Consider the following 27,779-nt stretch of genomic DNA (forward strand, 5'->3'; position numbering starts at 1 on the left):
TTTGTGTTTTGATCATTTAAGTTTAAAATATGAAATGGAATGGAATATATTTTGTTAAGATAAAAAAAAAATTCTGGACAAAAGGTAGGCTACATAAATCTATACATAAAAAAGCATTTGAAAAGTAGTAAAAAAATTGATGAAGGCATGGAAAAAGTTTCAAAGACAGTTTTAATGTGACCTTCATATAACAAAAATAAAAATGTTGAATTCTTTTGTGCTTCACACTGAAGAAAAACATTATGTATTATACAAATGTTAGTCATGAAATGTGCACAAATGTATAAAAATATGCATTTTTTTATTCATAGTAAATTAGACTACTACAATGCTGCACTTATTTACACATTCATATGTAAAGGAAAGTACATGCATTCACATAACTGTCAGCAACATCACCTTTAAGTACCATTATGGCAAATTCACATCAAATCATATGTGGTTATACGTTTAATCACAGTTTTCCAAGATTTTGGCAATGGTTTTAATCCTACAGTCTTTTAGGCATTGTACTTGGTCGAAATCAGCTGTCATATGTGTATCATAATAACCCCCCTTTGAGAGCCTCAAATTGTTAGAAACAAATTTTAACAATTACATTTTTTTGCAAACATGAATGCAATTAAATATTTTTTTTTGTGTGTGTGTGTTGTACGAATTTGAATAACTGAAATCTGGAAAATCTGAACATGGGAAACCCAAAACGATGTCAGTAAACACACCAACAACTTGCGATTTCAATGGTAAACAAAAGAAAATGAAAATTAAAACAGGGGAAAAAAAGATAATTTTGCTGTCTTGCTATTGAAGTATAAATATTGCAGCCTTTTATAACACATGACAAAATCACCAATCATTCCAAATATATATATATAAAAAAAACTTCATAACATCAGATTCAAACATTTGAAAATGTTGTCCAAACACAAACAACTTTCAAACAACACCACTTCAAAATCATCATTTATTAACCCACATGCAATTCCATCTGACAATGGTCACCAAAACTGTCTGGTTAACATCATTCTTCAAAATATGTTCCTCAGAAGAAAGAAACTGATACAGGTTTGGAACAACGTGAGGTTGAAGAAATGATAAAAGAATTTTAATTATCCCTTTAAAGGGATAATTCACCCACTAAACCTGTATAAATGTCTTTCTTCTGCTGAACACAAAAGAAGATATTTTGAAGAATTTTGCTTACCAAACTGTTGTGTTTAGTCATAGAATTTCATAGTTTTTTCCCCAAACCATGGACGTCACTTTCTACCAACGACTGTTTGGTTACCAAAATTCATCAAAATATCTTCTTTTGTCAACCAAAAATAATCAAAACTCATACAGGTTTGGAACAACATGAGGGTGAATAAATAATGACAGATTTTCCATTTTTGGATGATCTGTACCTTTAAGATGACCAGCTGCGTAAACATCTATCTAATATCAACTCACACCTCTTTCTTCACTGTTTACACTCACAGTAGACATGTCTGATTGGTCACTGCTGCGACTGGATGGCCGTGATTGGCTAACGGCACCCTGTGAAGGAGAGCCATATGTGACCGGCACGGGGAAACTGGGGAGCAAGATGATCTGTGCTTCTGAGTAATATGGATGTGTTTGAATAGCAGTGGGATAGTAAAGAGGGTATTCTGTGACTAGCATCCTTCTCTGCATATGAGAGACAGTGGGCTTACCCAGTGGGTCATATCCAGACGGTAAAAGATATGATGGGAAATGATGGAGTGCCATTCCATAGCCTGCCCTGTTGTCCACTGCTACATTATGGTGTGTCCGTGGCAATGTTTGCAGTGTTTTTTCATTGCTGTTCATCGGTGACTGACGTTCTGAAATGCTGTCCGCTGACTGACTTCGCGGTAAAACTGGAGTCACAGGAGAAAGTGACGCACTGCGCTGAAAAGTGGGAGTCATTCGGGGAGATTGGTTGGAGCTGCCAGGGGACAGAGAGCCTAAACAGGAGAGCAAAACCTTAGTTAAAACTTTAAACAAGGTGTTTAGAAATAAATTCACTCTAGTACATTTAGAGGGATGCCTACCGTTACTGCTAGTTTTCACAGTGCAGCTGCGAGTGCCTCTTCCACGCAGCACATCAGATACCTTAAAACAAGACCACATACAGTATATTATGATTTAGATGTGTTACAGAATTTATGGGGATACACATGGATGGATTATGAGGCTAATGGGGGTATTACGAGCTGAGAGGCCTGGAGTGGAATGACACAGGAAATAAGGCTTTTATAATGTAACATACTGACAGATGAATAGAGCTTGAAGTTTTATGATGTGAAGATACTATAAATGATATTTATCCCGGATACTCTATAATAATAATGCTATTATATAATATACAATTTTTAAAAGTCCATGTTGGTATAATTTCATATAGAATTTTGTAATTATGTTAAATAAAGTTAAACTTCAGAGATTTGAAAGGGATAGTTCACCCATAAATGACAATTCTGTCATTAATTACTCACCCTCATGCTGTTTCAAAGCTGTTAGACCTTTGTTCATCTTTGGAACGCAAATTAAAATATATTTTTGATGAAATATGCAAGCTTCCTGATCCTGCATAGATAGCAAGGGAACTACCATGTTCAAGGCCCAGAAAGCCAGCAAGGACATCATTAAATTAGTCCATGTGACCTCAATGATGTGAGTGTCCTCAAAGCTATGAGAATACTTTTTGTGCTCAAAGAAAACATAAATTATGACTTATTCAGTTTATTCTTTCACAAGAGTACCACAACGCATGTCTGTGTATTCCTCTGCTTGAAAACAAGCCACAGCGCATGCGGGTTCTACGTCAGAACACCGGCTCCTGCCTGCAGGTTCACATGCATACGGTACGGTACTCTTGTGAATGGATGCGGAAGAGAAGAATTGTTGAATAAAGTCATTATTTTTGTTTTATTTGTGCACAAAAACCATTCTTATACCTTCATAAACTTATGTTTGAACCACTGATGTCACATGGACTATTTTAACTATGTCCTTATTACCTTTCTGGGCCTTGAATGTGGTAGTTACATTGCTGTCTATGCAGGGTCAGAAAGCTCTCGGATTTGATCAAAAATATCTTAATTTGTGTTCTAAAGCTGAACAAAGGTCTTACAGTTTTGGAATGACATGAGGGTGAGTAATTAAAGACAGAATTTTTGGGTGATCTATCTCTTTAAAACACAACTGTGGAATGTAACATTGCAATGATTTTTTTAAATTATTTCTTACAAGAAAGGGTCTCCATGTGGCTTCATACAACTACAATCGATCTTTGGTGACATATCCAACTTGCAATTAATATGCAATAATACTGAGCAATGAAAGTTCTGTGAATCACCACTTGTAGGCAGTGTCTGCATATTATACACACTCTGTTGACTCTATTGACTATTTTAATAAAAGACTAAAACAGCCTTCTGTATTTTTGTCAAAATGATGCTGATGAACAGAAAAAAACACTTTATATTGTAAATAAATACATCACTACGCAAGACTAATTAATATACGGTATGTTTGCAAATACACTAATGCCATTCTTTCAGTTCTTACCTTTTTGTTTTTTGCAACCATGATGGCAGTGTCATTGTGGTTGTTTTTCAGACTACTGTCAGCTCCATTTTTCAGCAAGACCCTGACAATCTCTATATGACCTCTGCCACAGGCACTGTGTAACGCTGTGTTCCCACTGTAAGACTGAGCATTCACATCGCACCCATTCTGAAAGACAGCACACAGAAAAAGAGACTATGAACATTAATAACTGCCCATAACTCACAGACAAAAACTGAGTAATAGATTTCAGGCTTATTTGTTCATCCTTGTCCTCACTAACAGAGATGTACAAGATAAAAATGAAAGGAACAGATTGTGACAAAAGTGATGACTCACTGGTTTTGATGTGTGAAGTGTGAAAAAAATCAACAGAAAAAAACATACACAAATATATATACATGCATACCTCGATCAGAAAGATAACCATGTCAGTAAAGTTGTTTTCTACAGCATGAACCAGTGGACTTCGACCACTCTTATTATCCTGTGATAAAAGAGTAAAAAGAGACACAATAAACAAATAGTGTGTGCGATAAACCCGATCATAATACGTAACTCACTTCAGAGGAAAGGAATAACTCATGTATGAGTAAAACATGACATCACATCAGAAAACATAACAGGTAGTGGAAATGATTACAAACTCACTGACCCCAGCGTTGATTTCAGATCCGTACTTCAATAAGGTTTTTGCCAACTTTTTATCTCCTTTCTGTACAGCCAGGTGAAGGGGCGTCAGACCTAAATAAGACATTAAAGAGTTAGTTCACCCAAAATTGAATCTTAGCCTGTGTTGTACTCACCCTTGAGGCACGCCTCTGAGATATGCTAGTCTCGCAAATTTGTTTACAGGAGCAAAGAAAGTAAAGTATCCGTACTTTAGCAAATTAAAACCAGTCTCCTCTTGGCTTATATCAAAATCCTCCAACATTTTTCTTTATAAACCCTCATTTTTTGCTTCTAATTCGTGACTGGTGTTCTGTTTTGTTCTCTCTGTTTTGTTCGGCTTTCGCGTACGACAGTCAGCAGAAGTGAGAAAAATTACATTTGAACATTGTACATTTGTTTATTACATTTGAAATATGGATGTTTTTCTTACAAAAACACATGGATTTGCTACAGGAGGCCTTTATTAACCCACCGGAGCCGAGTGAGGCACGTTTTATTACGGATGTGTGCACTTTATTTCACATCTTCTGGACTGTTGACAAAAAGCACCCACTTATCCCCATTGTAAGGCTTGGAGGGGCCAGGACAATTTTTAATTTAATTCTGATTGGATTCGTCTGAAAGAAGAAAGTCATATACACCTAGGATGCTTTGAGGGTGAGTAAAAAACAGGCTAATTTTTTTATTTTTGTGTATTTATTTTCATGCTGTATTCTGAATGACCCACTGAAACAAGTTTGGGCATGTTTCAGTGGGTAAAATACACAAAAACAATAATACACCTCCTCACTGTGTTTCTAGGGACTTTTTGAATAGTGACAGCAACAGGAAATCTCTCATGTTACATTTCTTATGCATGAATGAAGCCAATACTAACTGTAAGGACTGTTTAGAAATACACTGACCTAAAAAGTAAATAAATAAATAAAACCATTCAGTTCAGCATTATTAATAAACATTTTCCTTTAGTAGTACAGAAGAGATTTTCTGAATACTATACTGTTACACAAGAGGGAATTATTGTGTAAGAATACACAAATACAGATAGATGGCCATATACTTGCATAATGGCATACAAGAGGAATGATAATTTGATGGCTATGTATTTGTTCGTATTGCTGTACTAAACAGGACCACAGTCAAGAAAAGTTTAGTGTCAGCACATCCATCTGCAAGCCAACTGATGAATGAAAGGACATTTTTCTGAGACCAATTATTCTATGAAAATAAAAAATAAAATAAAAAATAAATAAAAATACAAAAAAAATAAAATAAAAATGCATACTCTAATGTAGATCCAGGTCCAGGACTTACCCTCATAGTTCCTGATCTCCAGATGGGGCGAAGGGTTTTGGGGGTAGTGTCTGAGGATGGCAGACAAGCAGTCCACCTCTCTGTGCTCGCAGCACAAGTGCAGCGTCGTCTGTCCATTACGGTCCAAAGCTCCAGGGTCAGCCCCTGCATCCAGCAGAGCTTTCACCAATATAGGCTGATGAGTAATTACAGCCAAGTGCAATGGTGTCTGAGAGAGTGAGAGAGAGAGAAAGATGAAGAGCGTTTACTGATTCATTCAATCAAATCCACAGTATATTTAAGGCCCAGTTATATTTAGACCGCAAACTCAAAACTGTCAATATTTAAGCAGTGTATCTCAAAAAATCTACCACTCGGATGTCTGATAAGCTATTCAGGTGTACTTGAGCTAATAGGCTGAGTCACATCCTGGTGTGGATTCCTGTAACTGCAGCTGCTAACCTGGAACCTGTCTAACAGGTTAAAGGTCAGTTCCATAGATCTGATAATAATGAAATAAACAGGGCTATGATATGCTAAAAACAGATTTGTTAATGCTCCTTGTTTTGTCATATTTAATTATGAAGTCCATGAATCACATAAATGACTATATTTTCAATTTAAAACTGAAATTTTACAAAAAAGTTAATTTGCATCACTGGATATTACTGCTGGTCTTTTAACATTTCTTTCACAAAACTATTGCGACTATCATTACCATGTCTGTTGTGGTTATGGCTATATGTACTATAAACTGGTTAAAGCAGGGTGATGAATTCATCGAAAAATATCAACTATTATATAATTTATTTAAATTTAACATATAATTTAGATGACATAACCGTAACAAGCCAAAATTTGTGTATCTGCTTTGTGAGGGAACAGTTCATCTTGGTCAAAACGATCCTGGACGAGTTTATTTTTGTTTCCTTCATCTGAGGTAAAATCTTAGATTGAAAGAACTGGTATTGTTGACAGCAGTTAAATAATAAAGTGAAAGAGATAAACCACCAAGCCTAACCGACAAGAAGTGAGTCAAGATGACAACACACACTACTAGTTTCTTCAAAGCCCTTTCATTTACCTCAGGAAAAAGAAGTAAAAATAAAGTACTGTATTAGTCACAGCACGTCAAATGGTACATTTTCAATCTTGCATCCAGACGTATACTAAAATCACATGGGATATTATCATTCTTGCTAATATAGGAAGCTAATACTGCACACTTCATCAAGTAATCTACCATGTATGTGTTTTGTTGACAAGAACAAGATTAAAGGATAAAGAGAGGTCTGTGGTTTTTATTGATACCCGCTGAAGATTATTATCAGCTCAGATGTGCTAGCAGGTAATGTTGGCCCAGGCAAACACATGGAGGGGGCTGGTTTGACACTAGAGGGAGGATGTTCCAGCACGGCACAGCAGAAAAAAAAAGTACAGCGAGAATGAAGACAGAAATTCCTCTGGTGTCACAATGCCTTTGGCCCTCCCTTCCTACGAAAACATCGCTCCTATTTCCCTGAATCCTGTCTGACTCACCAAGCATCACACAATTGCTGGTGTGTGTATCTGCTAGAAGACATGTTACCACACACATAAAATTTTATGGGTTTTTACTTTGTCCTCAGATCAGTTGTATCCCTACAAATCTAACTTGGGAACTACAACATCCTCTTTAGGCAAGCCCTGAAACAGGAAATTGTATAAGAAAGGACATCACATTACATTGAGACGAGAAATTCTAGCGTAATAGTGCCTTTCCCATTTTACAATTCCAGTGAACCTGCAATAACTGACCAATAAACAACCAATACAAATTTAAAGAGAAACTGTATGTGCTTGGAAGAGCATAAGGGGAGAAAAGGAGGTAGTAGAGAAACACAAAAAGGGAAAGGAGGAGCAGGAAATGATTGAGCAAAGGGAGCGATGAAGGGAAGAGATGGATCAGAGAGGGAAAATCCCTTTCCTCTCCCCTGCAGTGTGTCCTCAGATTCACATTCCTGTGTGTAAACACAGAAAAAAAGAATGAATAAAGAGGGGAATGTTGGATGAATAAGGAACGCGACTGAGGGGAAGACTCATGACACAGATGCATGAGCCAAAAACACACTGTAGTGAACTGAAACTAAAGCCTGCATGATTTGGCACAGATGACTGGACTGAAACAAAAACCCAAGGACGAGAAAAGATAGGACAAATAAAAAGTGCACTCAATGCACGCAACAAAAACATGAGTAGCTGTTTTTATACATTTATCTCAGACTTATGTCACACAATGCATGTGAAGAAGATTTAAAGAGGACATTTAATGCAAAATAAAGTGTATATTGTACTATCTATGAAGAATTGCTTGGGTCATGAAAAGTGGTTCTTGCCTGCCACAATGAAACCAGATCTAAATAAGTTTTGCTGAATCCATTTTAAACCAGCATAAGATGGTTTGCTGGTCTAATCTGGTTTAAGCCTGGCCTGAACAAGCTAGTGCTCGGCTGGTTTTAGGGTTTATCAGCCATCTGGTTCCCTAGTCTGACCATCTGCAAAATAAACAAAACCCCTCTAAAACTAGCCAATGGATTAGACTGAGAGCCAAGCCAAGACTAGACAATCAGTTTAGGCTGGTTTTAGTTGTTTAAGAAGTTAGTTATTGGTTAACATTAACCAATAAGCCTGATCTAAAATGCAAGTTTCATAAAATAATGCTAAATACCTGAAAGAGCCAGCTTAAGCCAGCCTAAGATTGCTTTCTGGTTTTAGAAAGTTTAAACTGTTCTCCTAGACTTGCTAAGCTGGTCTTCAACTGGTTTTAGGCTGGTCAGCCATCTAGTTCCTGCAGCCTGACTGTCTGACAATTGCCCAAAACCCCTCTAAAACTGGCCAATGTACCATTCTAACCAGGCTGGGAGACCAACTAAGCCCAGCAAGCCAATTTATGCTGGTTTTAGTTGTTTTTCTCTAACAAGATAGCTATTTGGCTATTGATTAACATTCACATTTAGTGACATAAGCAAGCTGATGAGAGCATGTTTTTGTATAGGCTTATTAATTAAAAATTACAAATAGCTTTTTTTCTTTGGCATAACATGCACCTGCAAATCACAATAAAACAGGAACATGCATTAAGGAACTAAATAGGCACAATTTGGATTTTATGTTCACTTGAAATGAATGCTAATATAGCTATGCATATTCAGGCCATTGTATAGTCTTTCTGTGAAGATCCATGGGCCTCTAACCTGTAGTAAAAGCATTTTTTATAATTCAGGATAAAAAAGATAAGCATGTTACAAGGCTGCAGAAGAGTGAGTGAGTGAGAGAGAGAGAGAGAGAGAGAGAGAGAGAGAGAGAGAGAGAGAGAGAGAGCACACAAGGGAAAGTCCCTTTTAATACCCTGCAAACCTCAACATAAGGTATGTTGAGAAACAACCCAGGGTGTGAGGGGGGGTCATGTGACTTCTCGGAATGAGGATACTTAAGTTGAGACGCATACAGCAGCCGCTTTAACTGTGTTTGCACATACACTCATACTAGTATAAAAACATACACTTCTGTAAACTGAGTTTACTTATAGCCATGCAAACAACTCATCAGCTGTGGTCTTGCTTGACTGATAATAGGCAACACCTATCATAAAAACACTTTTGTCATGCACCCACACACAAACACGGCATGATTTTCTTGTGCATTTCAAATGTCAGTGTCAGTGTTGGTCATGGCAGACATGTGGGAGGACAATCAATGTTTTATAAAAGAAAGGAGTGGAAATGGAGCCATTGTGATACAAGTCATTCTGGCATATACAATTTCTAGTGGTAGTAATATTGATAGCTGTAGTAACACTTTCCTTGGTACTGTACCAGTCAGCTGTGCATCTCCATGCCATTATAATATTGCATCATTCACTGTATTTACTCGCTAATGTTGGCTTTGGAAAAACCAAAACTGTAATTTTCAAGCAATGCTGCAACAAAAGTTACTCAAAACTCCGTCCAAGCTTCAAAGACATGCTAATGCACAGTTTACATTTCTGGGGAAATAAGAATTGAACACAGGATATAACACAAAAGTTAACCTCAACAATCTGACAGAAACAAGTTTCAGACCGTGGCTAAGACATGCGCGCAGCTTCTGGTAACTGCTGGCTGCCTGTGAATGTACAAGCGTTCGTGTTTGTGTGTGTGAAAGAGTGCGTCTGTACGTCAAGTGAAACTTAAACATGAATTTGAGGTGATTTTTGAGGTCTGACTAGACATGCAATGGCGGTAACTGATAATGCGGTTAGTGGAAGTATGCCTTAACACAACCAGAAAAGGAGAAGAACAGGATGTAAAAGCCTGGGAACAGTCCGACAGGTCTGTGCACTCACTTTTTGTTGCTGACACATGAGAGAATGATGAGGCGGAGGACACAGGTTGCATGTGTTGTGGTGGCCATGTGGTGAGCACACAAGTGGGCAGGCCAGTACTTCTAAAAGAGCTCAAATAACCGCAAGCAGTTCAGTGGCATTGCCTGAGAACAACAGTGCCCTAGGAGTTTCCTCTTCTGCCTAAACCTTAGCTAAAGGTATCATGTGAAAGTTAAGAACACATTTGTGGAAATTACAGTTAACTAAGATATGCCCCACAGGGACAAGAATTCAGTTTTAACTAGCCTGGTGTTCTTGGTGCATTAATCCCTTAATCCAAAAATCACCAACATTTATTCTCTTCTGTCCTGCTATATCTTGCTGCAAAGACCAATGCAGATCAGCACAAATTTCAAAGCCATTTTAATGTCTAACTTAACGAGGTAATACTTAACAAAAAGGTTCCTCAACTTTAGTTAATGAACTAACGATAACAATTCATTTTTAACATTTAGTTAACAATTTAACATTTTTAAAATAATTATTTTGTTTATATTATTATTTTGACTATTTGTATTATATACTATTGTTATCAATTCATGTTTGTTTCTAATTTCTAAAACATTGTTAAACATCAAAAATATTTAACATTTATTAGTCTATGTAGAAATTAGCATTCATTTAATTTAGATCAACATTTTTGACAGTCACCCATATACAGTATATGTATATGGGTGACTGTCAAAAATGTTGATCTAAATTATTAAGCATTTCAGTTATGTAACTTAGTAGTATTGATTGTAATAATACTACTAATAATATATTAATTTGAATTATTTAAATGATCCTGCGGCCCCCTTGCATGTTTGCTGAGGCCCCCTAGTGGGTCCTGGCTCCCTGGTTGAGATCAACTGATCTAGATGGATAAATGCTTCAAAAGTATTGTTCATTGCTAGTTCATGATACCTAACAAAGTTTGCTTGTTTGTGTGTGTTTGTATACCTGTCTTAGGTTATTGAAAATGTCCAGGTCTTTGTGTGCCCGTCGATATATTTCAATAAGCCAGTTGACCAATTGGCAGTTCTCTTTGACCACAGCAATGTGAAGAGGCCTGCAAATGCAAACAGACAAATAAACCCATGCATTATTTACCTAAAAACAACAGCATGCACACTGGTGTAAATGCATTTAAATTAAACCACACAAACAAAACTATCAACATTACAGCGATGCATTAAAAAAAAAAAATAATACAGGGATGATCGTCTTTTTAATGGCCTGCACAAGTCAACCAACAAGTTCAAAAGGTAAAATAAATAACCCTTCACCTGACAATCATGTGTGTGACTCATCTTTTACACAGTGGCTCTAAATGCAACCAGTGCCGGTGAGTACAGGGAAATGCTTATCTCCATATCGTTTCACAGAAAGCCTCTCTGAGGTGAGAGTGTAGAAGTCAAAGTTTAGGAACAGGAAGAAAACATTGTGTGAGAAAGAGAGCGGGACTCTTCATGAAATGTTTTAAATGATGGTGTGTTTTTTTTTTTCTAAATCTGCTTCCAGTAACAGCTACTTTGGTTTGAAGTCACTTCCTGCCCTCAGGGACAACGGCACCGTTCTTTCTGTTTTGAATACTAATTATCATTATATTTACAGTTGCATTAGGGGCTTTCTATGCTTTTCAGAACCCTCTAGCAGAACTTCCCATGAAACTGGGAAAATTACAAAGAAGAACCTTGAACTGACTTGAAACACAAGCACAATATATTTGCAGCCTATTATAAGAGTCCAACATGCTCTATTTGTTTAGCCATTGATCAGTTTAACAATCAAAACTATTGAAACAAGGTCAAGGTCATTTGTGAACATGCAGAAGTCAACATTATAGAAAGTAATATAATTTTAAAACACTTTTTAACAAGACTAACACTCAATCAAGGACTGCTATTAATGCTTATATTAAAGTAGAATGTTCATATCTTGCATTACGCATAATAAAAGAGTTCTTGGGAATGTGGCAAGAATGTTAATAGGCCTGATGGGAAGTCATACTGCAAAAGCAGGAAAAATGAAAGGCGGATAGAGAAAAAGGGAACAGAGAAGAACAGGGACTTATTGTTTATATTGTCTTTTGACTCGTATTATGTCATTGTGGGATGAAACAAGCCGGAACACAGACAGTGGGAGAGCAAATGATTTAAATTATGGTGCTGATTCATATTCCTAGTGATATAAATGTAAATAATGTCCTAAAAAGGGACCTTGCGATTGCTTCATGTGGGTTATTCCATTGTGGCAAGATTTTGCTAATAAAACAGAGAAAATGAAATCAAATGATACACATATATGCATAAATCTATATATACAACATGTGTAGAAACAGGTGATAAAATATAAGAACCTGACATGTGAAAAAATACACCATGCCACCTGACTTTCTGAAATACAACTTTCTGTTTGGAACAACAGTCACCAGAGAATCACATTCCTTTATAAAGCATTAAACCAAAAGAGGAAGAGAAGAGCCATTTAGTCAAAATGAATGCAAGCTGGCCTGACTCAGGCTATGACCTGCCTCAGTGAACTGCCAAATCACAGCTTCTCTGTTCCTTGCTTTTGATAAGAAAGCAGAAGAGTTTATTAGTAGCTTAATTCTTTCTTTATTTGTCTCCTTTCCTGTAAGTGAGCTCAGCGTCACTGTACTTAAGGAAATCGCAAGCTTTTTTCAGTTCTGCCGTCAGGGCCATGGGTTCAGCCCTTCTGAAAAGATGTTGCTGTGTCTTTATCAGGTCTGAGGATTGTATTTTTACACAGATGTAAATGTGAGATTGGCCTGCATTACAGTGCAAAGGCCACATTAAAGACATAGAACATTCTCTCTTTGTGAAAAAAAACAAACAAACCTAAAATCAGAGCTGCACACAGTTAACAAATCTCTGCCTACTGCAGTTTCAGTAAGTGCTGTATATGTGCAGAGGCCTTTAGGCCATTAGGGTTCATCCATCAGAAGTTGATTGGATCATTGCTGTTTGATTAATTACTACCATCTCAAGTGCTTGACAGGATGTTGGGGGTTATTTGATTAAAGCTTATGAGGGTGACGTTATTAAAAAAGAACATTGCACAGATGATTAATTTATAATAAGCACTGCTATACTGCAAAAAACACCCATATAAGAATGGTTTTGATTTCATGATGACTTTAAAAGGGAGTCTGCAGTGATGCAGATGATCTACCAATTATTGCTTAACCTTGAACTTTCTTGAACTTGAATTTTGAGGAAAAAAAAGAAGAAAAAAAAAACCTGTTAAACAGCAATACAAACTTAAATGAATAGTCCACCCAAAAATGACAATTTGCTAAAAATGTATTCACCTCAGGTATTTACCTTCCCTGGATCGTCTGCAGTGAATGGGTGCCGTCACAATGAGATGGACTGGAGTCGTGTGGGTTATTGTGATGCTTTTATCATCTGTTTGGACTCTCATACTGATGGCACACATTCATTTCAAAGGATCCATTGGTGAGCAAGTAATAATTTTATAAATTTCTCCAAATCTGCTCTGATGAAGAAACAAACTCCTTTACATGCGGGATTGCCTGAGGGTAAGTATATCTTTAGCAATTTTTCATTTTTGGGTGAACTATTCCAAAAAGTCCAAAATCTAAATATTGACAGGTGCATGAAAAAATGTTTTTGCCTGCAGTGTCTCCCCTTAACTAAATTTTTGATGGTCCCTCCCATATGAACATGTTTTGAATAAAAAGTACACTAAAAAGTACATTAACAATTATTGTAATGGCCTTGCATCACAACTATTTAAAGATCACAACAAAGTATGTAAATATAGTAATTTGGTCAGACTTTAATGCTTAATGATATTTTATATCACTTTGTGGCTGACAAAGAAAAGCCAACCTTTGGATAAACAGACCCATCATAAGCACACCAAAAGAAAGTGTATAATTAAATTAAAAACAATTAATGTTAACTAACTGGCCATTTATAATATATTCTTATCACATGTCTGTCTGTATGTGATGATCACTGGCTTTGCTGTCACTTACCATACTGCAGGTCAGAATTTAGTTTCTCTCTCTCTTTCTTTTCGATATATGAAACTCTCTGGGTTCCTGGAAGTGACTGAGAGTTAGTTAGACCGCAGCCCCAGATAAGGCTCGGGCTGAGACTGACGTAGGAACCTGAACATCATCAGAAGGAGATGAAGGGCTCATGGCGGGGCAGTGGCGCATGTGTGGCATCCTGTACAGCCCAGAAACACAAACCTCTAACATCCCCTGCAGCACAAAGGCCTGCTTCTGCTGGAGCAAACAAACTCAGAGGCTGAGACAAGACATAAACAACCTGAGCCAAACACCTGACATGCAACCACTCTTATAAAAACTCTCACAGGAACAGAAGAGACTATGAAATCCTTATAAGCAAGGTGTTCGAAGGTAACCATGTGTCAATGCTCTATGTTTCTCTGCATAGCCATGACACAACCTTTCACATATAACTTCATTTTTTTTAACATTACCAAATTTGGCAGACACTTTTATACAAAGTGACTTACAATGCATTGAATGCATTCCCAGAGAAACAAATCCATGACTTGCTAACATCATGCACTACTGTTATGAGTCGTTCCAAGCCTATGTGACTTTTCTTGTGCAAAACACTAAAGAAGTTTAAAGAACTGCTTTTGTCATTATAATGAAGGTCATTGGGGTCCAAAACAAAAAATCAACGAGACATTTTTCAAAATCTTTTTTTTTGTGTTCCACAGAATCAAGATCAAGTCATACATGTTTGGAACAGTATGAGGGTGAGTAAATGATGACAGAATTTTTATTTTCAGGTGAACGATACTTTTAAAACATGACATGACATGAAACCTTATGATGCTTCATATAAGTATGCAAACTATGAAAGAGAAGGAAGTAAGAAAAAGTAGGTATGAAGAGCAGAAATGGCACAAGCATAGGAGTGTACAGAGTGAAAGGGGGAGAGAGAGACTGATAAGCAACAGAGAAAAAGCGGTAAAGGAGGAAGTGAAGAGCGGATGTTTGGGTTTTTGAGCCCATTCATTTTAAACACACAAAGCAGTGAAAAAAGATGAAAGAAAGAGAGAGAGAAAGACACCTGAAAAAACCGCAGTCACACAACAGACTCACACTCACATCAGGCTTTCCCGAAAATGAGGGTCTGTAAAGTGCTGAGAAGAAAACAAGGTGAGAGCGCAAGACACCCATTGACGTAGGAGAACACAGACTCGGGGAGAAGGCAGTGTGTTAGAAATAAAGATAGAGAATGTTGTTTTTCTGTTTGTGTAAATGCAGTTGATTGAATAGCATGATTGACAGATGTACATGTAAACAACAGACAGAACCCAGGAAATAAGGATCTACTGGAAACTAAAACTTTGCTAACACCTATCAGCAGCTTATCAGTTCTGGGAAGAAATCTGGTTAAGAATGTGGTTAAAATATCTAACCAAAAAAAGCCAACAAAATTGCAAATGAACTAAACACTGTATTAAGAAAGCACTTCACCATAATACACCTCATCGTTTGCATGCTATTTTAAACTTACGCAAGAATTTCTTTCTTTTGTGGAACATAAAAGAAGAAATTCTGAAGAATTGTTGCTGCTGGTTGCTTTTTTCCTTGCAATTACAAAAAAAAAAAAAACACCATAAAAGTGGTCCTTATGACTTGTTTGATGTATTACATAAGATCACGCATTCCCTGGGATTCAAACCCAAGACCCTGCTGTTGCTAGCTTCATGCTAGCTATTTCATGTAGCTCCATTTGAGCTACAGGAATGCTTTATTTTTTGATCTGTTGTCTCCTAAAACAGGTTTTCATGCATGCAAGGTCAAAAAACACATTAGTTTTCTCAAAATTTGATTTAATTTGACCTAATTTCTAAATGATTCGTAAACGACTTGTGCAAAGCAGTTTAAAGAATCAGTCTCTCTAAACCCCTCCTGTCCATGAGCCCTCACTATGATTGGTCAGATGGCACAGTTCAGGGATTGGCTCTTGATTGGTCTACCGCGTACAGCGTGTTGGGAAATAAAACGCCCATTGCCATGATGGAATGACAGCCCTGGAGACTTGTCAATACATAGAAAAGATGGTATCAATTGTACCTTACTAATTCGAGCAGGAGTCTGATGATGAAGCGGCTGAACTGTCTGATCGACAAGACACTGATTCGTAAGTACGACTGGAGCAGGACATTTCTCAGTGGTAAGTGTCAAGTGTTAACAATTTTATGCCCATTTTCAAGCATGAGGAAAAGAGCATTGATTAAACCTTTAAGACTTTTTTGGAACAAATAAAGAAACTATTAATGTTCCCTCATCATTTATTTGTCCATCCAGTGAAAGTAATAAACACACTACATGCATGATACTGAAAACAAACCTCAAGCAAGCACATTAGAGCGCCTGTTTACCATATGTGATGTGCTCTATGCGTGTGCGTTGATCATTGTTTATTGTTTATATGTGAATAAAAGCACTTTTTAAATTTGTTCATCATATAAAGCTATTCTGTGCCTCTTCAAAGACTTACATTAAACTGCTTGATTCTTATGAATTACTTTTACCCTATCTTTATGTAGTTTTTGGAGATTTAAAATGTTGACTACATCATAGACTCTCAATGGAATTGTGTTCTGAATATGAATAAAAGTCTGAAGATGCGGACACATTTCCTATTTCTTCAGCGAATTTTCTTAGGTGAATCCAGTCATTTTAGTGCAATTGGGAATTTCGTTTGGGGCTGAAAGATTTCCCCGTGCAGATTTCGCAATGTGTTCAAGTTCAGATTTGCCACACTGACCAACAAAAAGCTGCTTTGTTTGAAAGTGACTTCTATGTAAGCTGTGCTTCATCGGTTCATTACTGACAACAGACAAAATACCTTTTTTCCAGAGAATTTTTGCAGGTTTGAATGACATGAGGGTGAGTAAATGATCACACAGCTTTTATTTTTGGGTGGACTATCCCTTTATGAATCTATGCGGGATGAGTCAAATAAATATCTGGTTAGTAAGAATATGAATTGAAAAAAGTGCTCCACATATTTTATTTCTCAAAATTGGAATCGGCTTCATTTGCTTACTAAGCATTATACGCGTACAGCGATGTTTTTAACTGCTGCTGACTAAACCTTGATATCAATATTGCGTGACACCAGGTGTCATTTTTGGAGAAGTTTCGCTCACATGAGAAATGATATTTTCACACTGAGTAAAGGTTCAGATATTACAGTAACACAGTACATGTGTTTATGTCAGGACCAAAGCCTAAGGGAGCCAGAATGTTCATCTCTGGCGTCCCCATAACCAGCTACACTCATAAAACCTACCCCTGAAACAGCAGGACATGAAATAGTGAAAACCAGTTTCTCTCAGTTACTCTTACTCATACCCACAGACATACCCTCCTCCAGAATCAATCTCCCTTTCTCGCTCTCACAAAGCACAGAGAATCTCTTTCTTCAGTGTGGATCATCAGATATAATGATTTTGGTGGTATTTTTGAAGAGGAAGTTGAAATGTACTGGGTAACAGGGGCCACAGTGACTCTGTATTTGACTCTTGTGATTCAGCCAGGAATACAATAAACAGAAGGCATGTCTACATATTTTAAAGAACATTGTACCTAAAACTTCTTCTTTTTTTGTTCTGGATGACTAAGCAAGAGTCAGAGTGATATATCTAGGATAATCTGGAATTTCCAAAAAGTAAACAGAAAGTACATGTCCTCCACCCTATTAATACTCATAATTTACCTATACAGTTACTAATAATAAACCCAAGTGCAGTTTAACAATGGATCGGACCACTTAAGTATATGGTGCATATTATAAAATAGGGTTTGATCTACTTCTTCACCTGCTGAAATGCATGATACACAATTCTGTGGGATGTTTCACCATAATCAATTCTTGAACTACAGCATGCCATAAAATGACTTTGAGACTTCTTAAAATGGTAAAAGACTTACGTGTCACCGTCTTCATCTTGATGTGTTGCCTCAGCAATATCTGCCAGCAGCCGATCTGTGCTCTCCAGTGGAGGAGGCTGCCGAGGCCACTGGAAATATGGACTACCTGCTATGACCCCAAAGGAGAAGGAATATTAGTATTCACAAACTAAATCAAACATGCATCTCAAACCACAAATCAACAGCTGTGTACTCAAAAAAATTAATTGGCCTCACTGAAAAATGGACCTTTGTCCTATATAGAAAGTAGTTTCTTGCATTGCCACTGAAGACGTAGTAGCTACGACAGGATATGTTTGCTAATATGCTTGGGCTCAATTTTGGACAGTTGCAGTCTGCATACATTTGGTTTAGATTATCTTTATGAAAAGATAAAAAATGTTCAAACTACAGTTCTGCATAGCACATTATCATAAAAGCCAGGAATTCGGTGCAGGTAACAGTGGGGAATCTACTTTACTGTCAATGTGTGACAGTTTTCAGCACACTCCTGGAGATTATGGATGTTAGATTATCTGTATAATGGAGACTGGGGAGTAACACCAAGGCTGTCAATTTAATCAATCAGAAATGAACTATAGGGGTTATCATATGGCCAGCCAGTGACACCTAGTTTTTCATTTGAGCTGTTAGGTTGTGTTTAAATGACAGAATCTGAATCCGCAAAATGACTATTAATTTGATATAGAACATCCACCGAAACTTTTAGTCTTAGAAATATAATGACTACCAACAATGGGAGGGTGTGGGAAAGGTACTTTGACATAAATTCATGCAGTTTACAGTGTACGTGTTTTCAGACGGCGTTACCTTGAACTTGACTTTTCGAATTGATAAATAGCTAATATGCGGTTTTGGTTGTATAGCGAAAAAAAATAAATAAAAAAAAAATAAAAAAAAAACCCCGGCCCAACATTATGTATTACAACATTCCCCGGTTTCACCTGCATGTTAACCCACTGACACGTTTTGCACGCTGCTGAACCAAACATCCTGCTGATCAGCTCTATGGTTTCGCGTTGACTGTAGCTCGCTGACTGGACTGACCATGACTGCGCAATCATATGGTAGACGCACGCGCTCCACGCAAACGGACACACATACTTTCACAATGACATAAACTAAATTGCGCAAAGACATCCAAGTTTGCATTTAAAATCTAAAGTGAGTGATCATTAAATATATATATATATTTTGTAAACTTACGATATGGTGTTAAGTGTGGCACGAACCGGTAGTCATTAACGCTTGGGTTATCTCCAAATGTACTAAATATCCGCTGTGGATCTGTGTCTATTTGAGCCTCGGGGTTCTTCAACACGTTCGGAGCCACGCTAGGAGGATCTTTTCTTGGACCACTGTGGTGATGATCCACATCCAGTGGGAAAGGACGTTTCCTTGGCGGAAGTTTGGAAAATGAGGAATCTGGTGGTTTTCCTGCAGCGTTCGTCCGATTGTTGCACTTCGCGTTAGGGGTTATGGGTCGGGTTTGTTTGGGACCCTCGCGCGTCCTATTTCCCCTGTCAACCACAGCGTCTGTTTGAGTAGTCTGCGAAACTGATGCATCACAGCAGTCCTGTGGTTCAGATGGAAGAATTCCGTGTCCATTGCTGCACTTGTGCGTCGCTTCCACCTGTCTTTCTTGAGTAGGTCTAGGGCGACCTTGGTCTCCCGTCTGCGCGCAGCTCCCACGCTCTCTGGTTTTGTTGGTAAGATCCAGTGGCACAGATCGCACAGTGTGATTACTGCCACTCATGGTCATTTTCCTCAGGTAGGCGACGTATGGGTTCTAGACGAATCCTTTTATCATCATTATGTAAATCTGAAGCTCTACTCGGTCCCAAGATGACTAGCCTGTCACCTCAGTTTGCCTAGATTAAACAACATACTTACATATGCTTTGCTCAAGATGTTTAAGCACAGCTCACTGAATCACTTAAATTCACAGTCTTCTCATATCCACAAAGTTTTCTATTAAAATATTCAGTTAAAAAAAAAAACCTGAATAAAAAATCCTCAAAAATTACACATGCAATTAGAATAATTACATTTTAGGGCAATGACAATGTGTCATGTGCATAACTAGTAGCCTATTATCATTATTTATTATTATTATTATTATTATTATTATTATTATTATTATTATTCACGCTCTGCAGTTATGATGATAACCCCTGCGCTGTTCTGTCTCTATATCTGAACTAAATTCACAGAGTCTCCCTCTCTCATTCACTCAAATTAGGAAGTAGGTGGGTAAGTGAACTGTGGGGTTTTCCCTTTCAGCTATAACTGAATCGTTCGCAAGCCACCCATTTGAGACACGATTCAAAACGCGCTGCTGAAGCTCTTTGCAGTTTAGATGAAAACTTAAGCATTTATTAGTAGGTTACTTTGTACTTTGCAATTAGTATCACTTTATTCGTCGTAGGAGGTCAAAGTTTCATTTTGGGTGGTTGTTGTTGGACGGGAACATGGAATCGGTTTCGGTTTAGGCTTTCAATTTTAGCGTGTTTGAATCTGTATTTTGAATCTTTCTTATGTAGGCTATGTCGGGCTGCAGATATTTTCATATCTAAAAGCAGATGAATGTGTTGCGAGCTTTTGTTGAACAGGTGTGTAGTTTTGATTTCCTCTCAGCCATACGCTTTTGTTTTTTGTTTAATGTTCACTCTGGTGCCTGGTAGGAAGCGGGCTGGATCTCCGGCGGGGATCTCCCTCAGCTGTTGTCGGGAAACCTGCCAGGCTCAGCCCTCTGTCTTCCTGTATTTGACCACATTCACATCGGTCAGCGGATCATTAGTGACTGATTGAACTGATAAAATAGGGCCCTTTTTACATTAGAGATTATATTTATGACTCAAACCGATAACAACAACAAATGTCTGACTTTTATATGCTATCTCAGCATCTTATCTGGAAATCACCCCCATTTTGATCAGATCCCTTAAAGATAGGCTATTGGCCTAGTCCAGATAATCATTTTTGGTTCCTAGAACGTTCTGAAAACGTTAGGTTTTTTGGTTACAAAATAGAACCTAAAGGGAACATTCCTAGAATGATTGTAATGGAAATAACCAATAATAATAAAATGGAAATAAATGCTAACTTAACTGGGAGTTTGATACCATAAGCATCTATCTATCCCACTGTACAATTAAAAAATCTTGAAAAAAAGACAGTATCAGAATATGTGCACATAAAACCCTTCGTCATACCCCTCTCTTTCCACCTACACCCCACTAGCCTTAGTTCCTCCTCACACCAGGGGTTTGGAGTTACCTGGGCCAGTTTGGGACTTTCCTTCATTGTGGGGTTGAGCGGGTATGGAACAACAAACAGAAAAAAAATATTACAGGTGTTTAAAGTCCCTAAAACACCAAGAAGAGTGGTGGGTCTGAACTTGTCAGTTGATGACGTACAATAGACCTACCGTCAAAATGCTGAATCACAGCTTGTTTAGTTCCCATGGGCCCACTGAAGATCAACAAGAACATTCCAGGATCTGCGAATGAACTTTTTAAATTGAACACGCAATTCAATTTAGCTTTAGGCTTGCTGCTGCATAATTAAAATACATTTGACAATATAGCAGAAATATAATAGGCTACTTGTTCAATCCTGAAGGGACATGAGGGAGAGAATAAAGACAATAGGCCTAAACACACACAGTGTTCATGTCCTTGATATCTTAATCCAATCTTATAGACAGTCATATGGTAAGTTTTTCTAATTTTATTTTTAAGTATTTTTTCCCCGAACATGTTCCATTTACATGTACCACTCATACATTGCCTTCAGAGGAAAAACAAAACAAAACATGCATTCAAACCAGTAGTAGGCCTAGTCAATTTGTAAAATTTTAACCATATAATGTATTCTGCTATACAAGATGGACATTGCGGACATGTATTATGTAACAGCAGAGAGAGAGCAAAATCGTTGATTAAGAACTCTAAAAGCATCTTGCACGTTTTTCAAAAGCTGTCTGGTTCTTCAATCACTGTCATGAGTCTCTGACCAATGTTGAAATGCTGTGAAGCAGCGCCCTCTGCCGATGAGAGAAAATGCACATTTGTGAACAGTTTTAAAGGGGTCATATGATGCTGCTAAAAAGAACATTATTTTGTGTACTTAGTGTAATGAAATGTTTATGCGGTTTGAGGTTCAAAAAACACATTATTTTCCACATACGGTACATTATTGTTTCTCCTCTATGCCCCACCTTCTGAAACGCTTCGATTTTCACATAGACAGTAAAATAAATGGACACAGCGACCCCATTGGAACTCAATTGAGACAAGTGAAGCCCATTTTTAGCGATTTTTAGCACTTCCGTTTCTGACGCGCAGACTCAAACTAAGCTTGATGACGTCAGCAACCTGTCTGACAGATGTAAATCTTCTAGTAGCTGTGCGTGCAAACTGCCATCGTTAATCTTGCAGAGACGGCGAGCTTGAGCGGGGAGTTCTTTTATGGTGTGAGTGAGCAGGAGTAAGTATACTGATTAATTATTTTGTATAGTATTTTAAAATGTAACACCAGTACGCCATATCTCTTGACGTCTCTCCGATTGCCTGCGAGCTTCTCCTCCTGTCTGTACGGTAATTTCTCTACTGTGCGACAGAGAGTCGAGTGCTTATGACGCAATCGTTAGCCTATTTTTACAAAAACTGTTTCTACGGGGCCATAATGTAACATAGAAGGTAATGGAGCCCTTTATACATTGTCGTGTATCTTTTGAAATAAATAATGGACAAATGGAGTCTTTAAACGCCTCAGATGTAAATTTATTCTCTGTCAAAGTGACGCAAAAATGAATGGGAGTCAATGGGATGCTAACGCAGGTGAAGTTCTGCTACAAGATGGCGGCACGCGGCCGACTTCAACTTCCGGTCGACTTCCTTGCCCCCTGGATTTTCACAAGGCTCATCTCTCTGAAAAGCGAGGTGTGCTGTGATTGGTCAGCTATCCAGTGCATTGTGATTGGCCGAATACATCAAGCGTGTGACAGAAATGTTACGCCCCTTAACATATTGTGATGCCGTGTCCGGCCGGAGCGACGAGATATAAACATAAAACTCATTATAAACGTGATATAAACATGATTTCTAGTAGTGTCCTATTTTGGAAGGCCAAACAAAGTAGTTTCGCTTTCTCAACGAAACAGCGTCACACATCGCGGTCAAGAGTGAGCCGTGACCATCTTGAGTGAGCGGAGGCGGGCGGCTTAATGGTGCAGCAGCCGGATTATACAAAGGAGTGTCCACTGGGCTTGTAGCAACCACATGTGACGACCCCGGGCTGGACTCCACTTCGTCCACGGTGAAAGCTGATTCAGCAATCCACAGTACAAAGTTGATGTACAGGTGTGGGTCATATAATTAGAACTGAATCAAAAAGTTGATTTATTTCACTAATTCCATTCAAAAAGTGAAACTTGTATATTATATTCATTCATTACACACAGACTGATATATTTCAAATGTTTATTTCTTTTAATTTTGATGATTATAACTCACAACTAAGGAAAATCCCAAAATCAGTATCTCAGAAAATTAGAATATTGTGAAAAGGTTCAATATTGAAGACATCTGGTGCCACACTCTAATCAGCTAATTAACTCAAAACACCTGCAAAGGCCTTTAAATGGTCTCTCAGTCTAGTTCTGTAGGCTACACAATCATGGGGAAGACAGCTGACTTGACAGTTGTCCAAAAGACGACCATTGACACCTTGCACAAGCAGGGCAAGACACAAAAGGTCATTGCAAAAGAGGCTGGCTGTTCACAGAGCTCTGTGTCCAAGCACATTAATAGAGAGGAGAAGGGAAGGAAAAGATGTGACAGAAAAAAAGTGTACAAGCAATAGGGATAACCGCACCCTGGAGAGGATTGTGAAACAAAACCCATTCAAAAATGTGGGGGAGATTCACAAAGAGTGGACTGCACCTGGAGTCAGTGCTTCAAGAACCACTACGCACAGACGTATGCAAGACATGGGTTTCAGCTGTCGCATTCCTTGTGTCAAGCCACTCTTGAACAACAGACAGCGTCAGAAGCGTCTCGCCTGGGCTAAAGACAAAAAGGACTGGACTGCTGCTGAGTGGTCCAAAGTTATTTTCTCTGATGAAAGTAAATTTTGCATTTCCTTTGGAAATCAGGGTCCCAGAGTCTGGAGGAAGAAAGGAGAGGCACACAATCCACATTGCTTGAGGTCCAGTGTAAAGTTTCCACAGTCAGTGATGGTTTAGGGCAGTGCTTCCCAAACCTGTCCTGGAGGCCCCCCTGCCCTGCACTTTTTGTATGTCTCCCTTATCTAACACACCTGATTCCACTCATCAGCTCGTTAGTAGAGACTGCAAGAACTAAATTGGGTGTGTCTGATTAGGGAGACATACAAAATGTGCTGGGCAGGGGGGCCTCCAGGACAGGTTTGGGAACCACTGGTTTAGGGTCCCATGTCATCTGCTGGTGTTGTCCACTGTGTTTTCTGAGGTCCAAGGTCAACGCAGCCGTATACCAGGAAGTTTTAGAGCACTTCATGCTTCGTGCATGCTTCAACTTTATGGAGATGCAGATTTCATTTTCCAACAGGACTTGGCACCTGCACACACTGCCAAAGCTTCCAGTACCTGGTTTAAGGACCATGGTATCCCTGTGCTTAATTGGCCAGCAAACTCGCCTGACCTTAACCCCATAGAAAATCAATGGGGTATTGTGAAGAGGAAGATGCGATATGCCAGACCCAAGAATGCAGAAGAGCTGAAGGCCACTATCAGAGCAACCTGGGCTCTCGTAACACCTGAGCAGTGTCACAGACTGATCGACTCTATGCCACGCCGCATTGCTGCAGTAATTCAGGCAAAAGGAGCCCCAACTAAGTATTGAGTGGTGTACATGCTCATACTTTTCATGTTCATACTTTTCAGTTGGCCAAGATTTCTAAAAATCCTTTCTTTTTATTGGTCTTAAGTAATATTCAAATTTTCTGAGATACTGAATTTGGGATTTTCCTTAGTTGTCAGTTATAATCATCAAAATGAAAAGAAATGAACATTTGAAATATATCAGTCTGTGTGTAATGAAGGAATATAATATACAAGTTTCACTTTTTGAATGGAATTAGTGAAATAAATCAACTTTTTGATAATATTCTAATTATATGACCAGCACCTGTATTTCCTCAGCGACCAGCACAGATCAGCTTTAGTCTTTGCAACTTTACAGATCTTATTTACCAAGAGCTTGTAACACTCCAAAGAGAAAGGAAAAATTGAAATCGCATCATATGACACTTTTAAATAACTACAAAATATTACTATCTATAGACTGCAAGAACTAAATTGGGTGTGTCTGATTAGGGAGACATACAAAATGTGCTGGGCAGGGGGGCCTCCAGGACAGGTTTGGGAACCACTGGTTTAGGGTCCCATGTCATCTGCTGGTGTTGTCCACTGTGTTTTCTGAGGTCCAAGGTCAACGCAGCCGTATACCAGGAAGTTTTAGAGCACTTCATGCTTCCTGCTGCTGACCAACTTTATGGAGCTGCAGATTTCATTTTCCAACAGGACTTGGCACCTGCACACACTGCCAAAGCTTCCAGTACCTGGTTTAAGGACCATGGTATCCCTGTGCTTAATTGGCCAGCAAACTCGCCTGACCTTAACCCCATAGAAAATCAATGGGGTATTGTGAAGAGGAAGATGCGATATGCCAGACCCAAGAATGCAGAAGAGCTGAAGGCCACTATCAGAGCAACCTGGGCTCTCGTAACACCTGAGCAGTGCCACAGACTGATCGACTCTATGCCACGCCGCATTGCTGCAGTAATTCAGGCAAAAGGAGCCCCAACTAAGTATTGAGTGGTGTACATGCTCATACTTTTCATGTTCATACTTTTCAGTTGGCCAAGATTTCTAAAAATCCTTTCTTTTTATTGGTCTTAAGTAATATTCAAATTTTCTGAGATACTGAATTTGGGATTTTCCTTAGTTGTCAGTTATAATCATCAAAATGAAAAGAAATGAACATTTGAAATATATCAGTCTGTGTGTAATGAAGGAATATAATATACAAGTTTCACTTTTTGAATGGAATTAATGAAATAAATCAACTTTTTGATAATATTCTAATTATATGACCAGCACCTGTATTTCCTCAGCGACCAGCACAGATCAGCTTTAGTCTTTGCAACTTTACAGATCTTATTTACCAAGAGCTTGTAACACTCCAAAGAGAAAGGAAAAATTGAAATCGCATCATATGACACTTTTAAATAACTACAAAATATTACTATCTATAGTACTATCTCTTGTACTACACAAATACATATTATATGACTACATATGGAAGAAGCAATGGAGCAGTTGTTTAATATGAATCTCAAAAAAATCCAGATCTGATACCCCCCCCCCAAGTATATATATATATATATATATATATATATATATATATATATATATATATATATATATATATCTATATATATATATATATATGGTAAATAAGTAAATTATTTACCTTTTAAATATTGCATTGTCAGAGAAGAATATGCTGATAAATTTTTGTCCACTAGAGGGGCACAAAGAATCAACTGTTTAAATTAAAGTAAATCTCAAGAAACGTCGTCAGCTAAATCTAGCTGTCAGTAGGAGCTTAATATACAGGTGCTTCTCAATAAATTAGAATGTCGTGGAAAAGTTTATTTATTTCAGTAATTCAACTGAAATTGTGAAACTCGTGTATTAAATAAATTCAATGCACACAGACTGAAAAGTCTTTGGTTCTTTTAATTGTAATGATTTTGCTCACATTTTACAAAAACGTACCAATTTACAATCTCAACAAAGAGAGATTCATAAGACCAATTAAAAAACATTTTTAGTGAATTGTTGGCCATCTGGAAAGTATGTTCATTTACTGAACTTGTACTCAGTACTTGGTAGGGGCTCCTTTTGCTTTAATTACTGCCTCAATTCGGCATGGCACGGAGGTGATCAGTTTGTGGCACTGCTGATGTGGTATGGAAACCCAGGTTTCTTTGACAGTGCCTTCAGCTCATCTGCATTTTTGGTCTCTTGTTTCTCATTTTCCTCTTGACAATACCCCAAAGATTCTCTATGGGGTTCAGGTCTGGTGAGTTTGCTGGCCAGTCAAGCACACCAACATCATGGTCATTTAACCAACTTTTGGTGCTTTTGGCAGTGTGGGCAGGTGCCAAATCCTGCTGGAAAATGAAATCAGCATCTTCAAAAACCTGGTCAGCAGAAGGAAGCATGAAGTGGTCCAAAATTTTGGTTTTCAAAAAACACAATGGACCAACAATAGCAAATGACATCGCACCCCAAATCATCAAAGATGGTGGAAACTTAACACTGGACTTCAAGCAACTTGGACTATGAGCTTCTCCACCCTTCCTCCAGACTCTAGGACCTTGGTTTCCAAATGAAATACAAAACTTGCTCTCATCTGAAAAGAGGACCACTGGGCAACAGTCCAGTTCTTCTTCTCCTTAGCCCAGGTAAGACGCCTCTGACGCTGTCTGTGGTTCAGGAGTGGCTTAACAAGAGGAATACTACAACTGTAGCCAAATTCCTTGACACGTCTGTGTGCGGTGGCTCTTGATGCCTTGACCCCAGCCTCAGTCCATTCCTTGTGAAGTTCACTCAAATTCTTGAATCGATTTTGCTTGATAATCCTCATAAGGCTGCAATTCTCTCTGTTGGTTGTGCATCTTCTTCTTCCACACTTTTTCCTTCTTTCACTCAACTTTGTGTTAACATGCTTGGATACAGCACTCTGTGAACAGCCAGCTTCTTTGGCAATGAATATTTGTGGCTTACCCTCCTTGTGAAGGGTGTCAATGATTGTC

The 27,779-nt window shown here is 38.2% G+C and overlaps 1 protein-coding gene across 3 annotated transcripts; it reads right to left on the reverse strand.

Moving 5' to 3' along the window:
- Positions 1-153: 153 nt before the first annotated feature.
- LOC109105298 (B-cell lymphoma 3 protein homolog) lies at positions 154-20,186 on the reverse strand. 3 transcript variants are annotated; one of them, XM_042741032.1, is made up of 9 exons: positions 19,116-20,186; positions 17,910-18,015; positions 10,886-10,994; positions 5,563-5,770; positions 4,232-4,320; positions 3,986-4,063; positions 3,577-3,744; positions 2,058-2,118; positions 154-1,970 (listed from the first exon to the last, which is right to left on the reverse strand). In XM_042741032.1, the coding sequence occupies exons 1-9, from the start codon at positions 19,669-19,671 to the stop codon at positions 1,444-1,446; spliced, it is 1,902 nt and encodes a 633-aa protein (XP_042596966.1). In that variant the 5' UTR covers positions 19,672-20,186; the 3' UTR covers positions 154-1,443. The 3 variants fall into 3 exon arrangements, with proteins under 3 accessions (XP_042596966.1, XP_042596965.1, XP_042596967.1); XM_042741031.1 differs by having other exon boundaries at positions 17,910-18,018; positions 19,116-20,117; XM_042741033.1 differs by having other exon boundaries at positions 17,910-18,018; positions 19,142-19,284.
- Positions 20,187-27,779: the final 7,593 nt, after the last annotated feature.

Source organism: Cyprinus carpio, chromosome B16 (assembly GCF_018340385.1).
Source record: "Cyprinus carpio isolate SPL01 chromosome B16, ASM1834038v1, whole genome shotgun sequence".
NCBI lineage: Eukaryota > Metazoa > Chordata > Actinopteri > Cypriniformes > Cyprinidae > Cyprinus > Cyprinus carpio.